Source organism: Limulus polyphemus, unplaced genomic scaffold (assembly GCF_000517525.1).
Source record: "Limulus polyphemus unplaced genomic scaffold, Limulus_polyphemus-2.1.2 Scaffold583, whole genome shotgun sequence".
Taxonomy (NCBI): domain Eukaryota; kingdom Metazoa; phylum Arthropoda; class Merostomata; order Xiphosura; family Limulidae; genus Limulus; species Limulus polyphemus.
The window spans coordinates 184,370-191,020 of record NW_013666193.1 but is presented as its reverse complement, the minus strand read 5'-3'; the positions used below and the strand labels follow the sequence as shown (position 1 = coordinate 191,020).

At 29.6% G+C, this 6,651-nt stretch overlaps 1 protein-coding gene across 1 annotated transcript in view; it reads right to left on the bottom strand.

The window, feature by feature from the left end:
- The window catches only part of LOC106459261, a 78,930-nt gene that overhangs the window by 52,756 nt on the left and 19,523 nt on the right, over positions 1 to 6,651 (bottom strand). The window contains exons 6-7 of the mRNA XM_022385715.1: positions 5,346 to 5,570; positions 1,173 to 1,336 (exon numbers count right to left, since the gene is read on the bottom strand). Coding sequence (XP_022241423.1) covers positions 1,173 to 1,336; positions 5,346 to 5,570 — 389 coding nt within the window. The remainder of the gene's footprint in view (positions 1 to 1,172; positions 1,337 to 5,345; positions 5,571 to 6,651) is intronic.

Genomic DNA, 6,651 nt, shown 5'->3' with positions numbered 1-6,651 from the left:
AAAAGCATGAGAGAAATATTACTTTACAAACCTTAAGACTTAATAAAAAAATTAGATATTTTGCATATGAAAGCATTGTAATGTTTGCTGATAAATTGCCAAATTTAGTTAATATTCGCTTACTAATTTAAAAGTTATAGCATGAAAACTATAACAAGCACAAAATGGTTTTGAGGTTGGTCCCAAGGACTAAGCCCAGGCTGAAAGAGTTAAAGTAATTCAGATTAAAGATAAGTATTCAGCTATCTAAGTATAACTTTTCACAATTTTTGAAAGCTTATGGCTAAGAAAATAGCTTGAACTCACAAGCTCATCCCTTTGTTGTATTGATTTAATGATATTAAGTCTCAGAAATACAACAATCTAACCAGGATGTAAGAATCACAATCAGAGAGAACTCTGAGATTTAAAAGAGACTGATACAAAAAACTGTGGCATGAGTAGAAAAACTGAATTGCAATAAAGTGATTTTAATGAGTAACAGTAACATAAATGGATAGCACAGGTTGTTCAAAATCAGGGTTTTGTAATTGTTACAATTTTATTTTTACCCACAAAACAACATTATTCAATTTTAAAAACTTGAGTTAAGATAAGAAGCTTTAAAGGCTTGAGATTTGTTTTTACTGAAAAATACAATACAAACAATCATAATATTTGAGCTTGGATAGAATGTTCACTGGAGGTCTGTTTGAGAAATGGAACTATATCAAAGTAAAAATTTGGATACTTGAGGTTCAAAATAAAAGGTCTGAAGGCACAAATATGATTTGTTTTCAAGAAAAACTAATTTCTGCTTGATGTAGTAAAAACTGTTAAGTTTTAATTAATTTAATCTTTTGCTGGACACGTTTCTTGATGTAAAAGATGCATTCAATAAAGACATGGTAATATGGTTTTTCACAAAAGAAAGGAGTGATTTTGTGGGTTGAATGGTCTTATGTTATCTTGTTTTTTTCTCTTCTGCCTTTTACATAACTATACACCTTTGCAATAATTTGTAAAGAAAGTTTTCATTGTTCAACATGTACAAAGAGATTTGTTATAAAATAAAAAAATATACTGAAGTTAAAATCCTACTCATTTTAATACATAATTTTTTCTGATTTTATTAGTATTGTATAAGGAGTACAAAACAAGAATTGTTCTGTTACATGATCTAGCTTTCATACCAACCAGCCTGTAACAGCTTCCATACTACATCAGTAGGAGAGTATTCTTCAATTATCCCTTGTTGATAAAGCTCCTCAAATACCTGTATATCCTGAGCTGCCAATAACAACATATCAAGACCTTCTTTGTCACAATGTTGTACTTTGTGCTGTGAATCTTGGATCTGAAAATATTACATAAACAAAAATTCTAAATATTTATGCACTGGGAAATTTCTTCCTAATTTTTATGGGCAAATATTAATACAATAAGTATTGTTTTGCCTTTAATAGTTAATAGATAATAAATGATTACTTGTAACTTATTTTTCTGCTTAACATTTATACTTTTATACTAACAACTACACACTACATATATAAAAATCAGAAACTTCTATCACTTTAAATTTAGCAAAAACACTATATCAAATTAGCAGTCAGAAACAACGAAACTATCATGACTCATTCCCTTTAAACTATTCTCCATCTTAAAGCTTTCTCCTGGCAGTATCTCACTGCAAAGGTGGTAGAACATCGTTGAGAACCAATATAGAAATACAATAAGAAAATAACAACAACTGCAAACTATTAATGTTTAAGTTTTGAAAAATCTAAATTACAAATATGCTAGTAAAGATACCTTTGTGTGTGTTTCATTAGCACATATACAAAATACTGGCATAAAATCTTATAGATATTCACCCCTACTGGCCAATATCTTCATATCATTGAAACTATTTTCAACATTTTACCTAAGTTGTACTTCTAGGTGTAATGGAGGTCTGGGCCATACCCAAGAACCCCTGAAAGTTTCAAGGCAATCAAGATTCAGAAAGTAGCATTAAGATAGTAGTAAGAAAAATTGAAATGTCTGTCAAACTTGTAAAATAAATAAAGTAAGGGGGTTTTAGAGTCCCTCCGGAGCATATCCAAGAACCTCTAAAAACTTTCATGGTGATCACTGATTGAAAAGTTGGAAATTTATTGTCACAGACAGTCATAAAATGCTTTATAGTATAAAATACATGTATATATAATTCTCTATAAAACTAAATGGAAAAGTTTACCTTTTTTATCTAGAACATATTAAATATAAATATGAATAAGCAGTCAGAAACTTTATTAACCTGTAGATTTTAATATTTAACATTATCCAACTCATTAGAAAGTCCATGCTATACTTTCTTTTGAACTGTATATTTGTGTGTGTGTGTATATACATATTTTCCATTCATCTCAAATATTGTCACGCTATTAAATTACATAATGCACAGACTGTTTGCGAATGTACTTCATGACAATTTTTTACTATTATTTATTTTACCTAACCTAAACAATTTCTAATTTTTAAATTTTAATTACTTTTATAATAATAAATAAAGAATACACATGAAAAACAAGAAATAAAGTACTTACCTGGGTGGTCTTTGTTTTTTTGCTGTCAACTGTCAATGAAACTTAACCCTACTTTTTTATACTAAAGGTACTACAGCACTAAATAATGCACGAAATAACACAGAATGATAATATGCAAAAAGCAGACAAGGTCCTATAACTTTCTGGTTTTCTAACTATGCAATAAGAACTATTAAAAATTCAGCTAAGCTCATTGATGTGTTTCCTATGGGAATAAGGTTTGAATTGGAAGTGAAATAGACAATTCTCTGTTATAAATAATATAGTATTAAACATCAGAATGAGCTACTGACAATTTCTGAAAGAGAGAATGCAATAGGTGGGAGTGGCAAGAGGGGTCTGATTTTCTATTTTATGGCTCTGTAACCAAATAAGATTGAATGTTATGAAAATAATGCTTTGCCTGAGCAATGGTAATATTATGAATAATTTACATTGATTTATTTACCACCCCTCTGAGAAGTATGAAATTTAGAGAAGATGGAATACCTAGAGAGCAAATGTCACAATTCTCACAACAGAGGAAATTCTTTTAATATTGCCTTATAAAATTTAGAGCTTAAATCATATATCAAAATCCAAATTATTTGCCACATTTTTATGCCAAGTTTATTCATATACCATGATTAGAAAATAGTTCAATTAAATTTTGAATATAACTTAATAAAACGTCCCAAAATGCACAGAAAAATATGCCATAGTGAATCTAAAAGTTTTTATAATAAGCTTTCAAATTTGAGATAATTATGCTCTCTCATATGAGTGAAAGCACTACATTAAAAACTATTAAGATTAATGGAATGAGTGAAAATATATGAATCTGGGTGTTTGATTAGCAGGACTTCTATTTCATCACTTGAGCAGTCTTTGTTTATATGAAATGTATTATCATAAAATACAAGGAACTGAGCCCATATGAATTGCATATCCAACATAGGCAATAGGGATCATAATTTTACCATGTACACTGGCAAATTATCTTGACTTTTAATTAAGCTAAGACTGGGCAATCCTGATCAAGCATGAAGGTAATCAAATGCTTTGGAACAAAAATGTTGGTTGTACGACTAACTTTTGAATTAATTGAGTCTGGAGTCCAGTATACTCTATTATAAAATAAATAAAAAATTGTCCTCCTTGTCTTGTTAAAAGAGTACTCACATTCCAGGCTTATACTAAATTTGGCTGTGTTGTTAAGCACAATGCTACGCAATGGGCTATCTGTGCTATGAGCACTATGAGTATTGAAACCTAATGTTTAGCATTATAAGCCCTCAATCTTACCATTGAGCCAGAAAAGGAGCATTTGGGTTGGTAGCAGGGATCCTAATTGCTCTGTGAAGCATTCACACTGCATGTCTTACAGTTTAGAGCTACCTGTTACATTGCTCTTGCTTATGAACTTACAAAGACAGAAACACTGATTTTTTCTAACACTCTGCTAAACCTATAATGGCAGCTTCTAACACTCTGCTAAGCCTATAATGGCAGTTTTACCTGTATAGATTTTCTTCCTAAAAATCACTTAGGTTAACAATGTAGTTTTTTTTCTTTGATACATTCATCATCTTATTATAATGGACTAGATTGTATACATGTATGTATCACTGTACTGACTAAAATAATAAATGCAGTGTGGCACCATCTATTGAATGCTACCATAAACAAATATCCATAAAAAAAATTTTACACTTTGGGTAATCAAGACAATCAGAAAAATAACTGTGGTATGTGCAACAACCATTTCTGTATAGTAAAACATAATTTTACATAAAAGTACTCTCCTTACAACAAGAACACAACTTTCACTAGGATTGGACATGAGGGTCTGATTATATCTTCAGTGATGTAATTTGTAAATATAGCACTAAAAAATGTAGTTGTAAAAAACTTTAAAAACTGTTATTTTTTCAATAAAGGGTACTACTTTTAATATATATACAGTTTATATCAGCATAATACGAACACTTTTACTGTGCAGTACTTCCCAGAAAAATCCTTTTTTAAAAAATGCTCACTTTTTCTAAATTGTTTTCAATCAAGTATGAATACTATGATTAGTAATTACTAGCACAAACAGTGGCTGTAGGGTGGCATTTCTGCTAGTTTTTAATAAAAATTGGTCATGGCATGGTTGTAAGGAAAACTTTCTTTAGCTGCTTTTGACTTACATTTAGCATTAATAAGCTCTATCAAGCAAGCTACATATAGTTTTTATACTTCCATTCAGTATAATTTGTTTACAATAGGATCCTCCATACTTGCACATTTTCTTAATAAGTTATAAAGAAGCAGGGATATCACTGGGCACTGATCTATTACACTGCTATTATGTCTTAATTATTTTAAGTAGTGCTTCTTAGAGCCCAAGCATCAAATCTTTTCAGTAGCTAGCAAAGAGGTTGGGTATTTTATAAATTAATTACTCAGAAATTCATCTGGTACTTGTTACCAAATCAGCTAAAATTTGTCTGACTAGTGAAATATTCTGTCAAAAATGATCATATAATCATTATAGTACATTTATACATTTTACACATATCAATTGAAGCAACTTTATGTGAAATCATGTCTTTAAAGGTTAAATGGAATGACATAGAAATAACATGATTAACATGATAAATTTATGAAAGATTATTTAAGATTTTAAACTATTTTCAATTGTATAAAATTACTTCTTATATATATATATATATATATTTAGTGAATTAAAATGTATTTGAATATTCAAAAAGTCTTAGGAATTAATAAATTTAATTCTTTATTTTTTACACTTACACGAGTATTTGTTGTCTTGGAGCTAAAATTCATTAATAATTTCTCCACTTGTTCAGCATCTCCTTTCCAAGCAGCCCTCTGCAGTGAGTCTTCAACTGATGTTGACGAACAGCTATCCAGAAGCAAAGATTTGATTGTACTTGTAATGGCCAATTTCAGTGAACTGATGCCACTATAATTGTGCAATGTTGGATTAGCACCATGTTCAAGCAAATACTGCACCACCTAAAAGAAAAATGTATGTTGCTATATCATGAAATGATGAAACACAATAGTCAACTGTCAAACAGAGATAGAGATGCATCATGAGTCTATATCAATCTTTCTTTTGTATTACTACATGTGTTCGTTAACCAAATTACAGAGAACTAGAATTTAATGATGTTTCAGTTCAGAATGTTATGAAGAAAGTAGACAATTAAGTGTTAGATACTAAACAAAATATTCTTTTTGTGAATGTAGAGCTGAATGATTAGTGGAATTTGCTAAGTAATTAATTGTTGGGTTCATCAATTGATTACATTCAACTAACTCATTATTTTCACATGGGACTAATTTTCCTATTTTCAGCTTATTTTCAATTCTTTTAAAGAAATTTTCAAACTGCCCTTAATTTAATATGGTAGATATTTTCATGTACAGTAACTTAGGATTTACTTTTTTAATTCTTAAATGTTGTATACGAATATGTATGATATAAACAATGTAGTATGAAACCTAACAAGCTCAAAATAGGATAAATAGCATTCTATTGGCTTTTTCCTACAAATTTCCACAAGAGTACTAAAATTACCCCATATTTTTAGGAAAACAAATACTACTTTATGACACTGATTATAAATCATAAAATTAGCATGCCATTACTAGAACACCTACACAGCAGTTATAGTTTTACTGAAAAAAATAACTTTGTTGGATAAATTTATACGACTTTAGTCACACACTAAAAAAAAAATCTAAGATAAAAGGAAGTACTTTTTTAATATTCACATCAAAATTTCAAAACATTCATAGCTTAAAATTCATAGAGATTTACACAATCATCCTACATGTGCTCTGTTTGAGGAGTGTTGAATTGAAAATGATGGAAAATTGAGCTTGATTATAATGATAAAGGCCCCTATTTGTTTATGCTGAATTACGTAGACAAAAGAAAAAGAGAACAAAATATTTTAAATAGGCTTGGTTCTAGCTGAGACAGTTTTATTTCTCTAACAAGGTGGTTAGCTTATACAATAATTTGCCATCAGCTGTAGTGGAGGCTGGTACCTAACGAGTTTAAGAGGGGAAAGGGATGAAGATATTA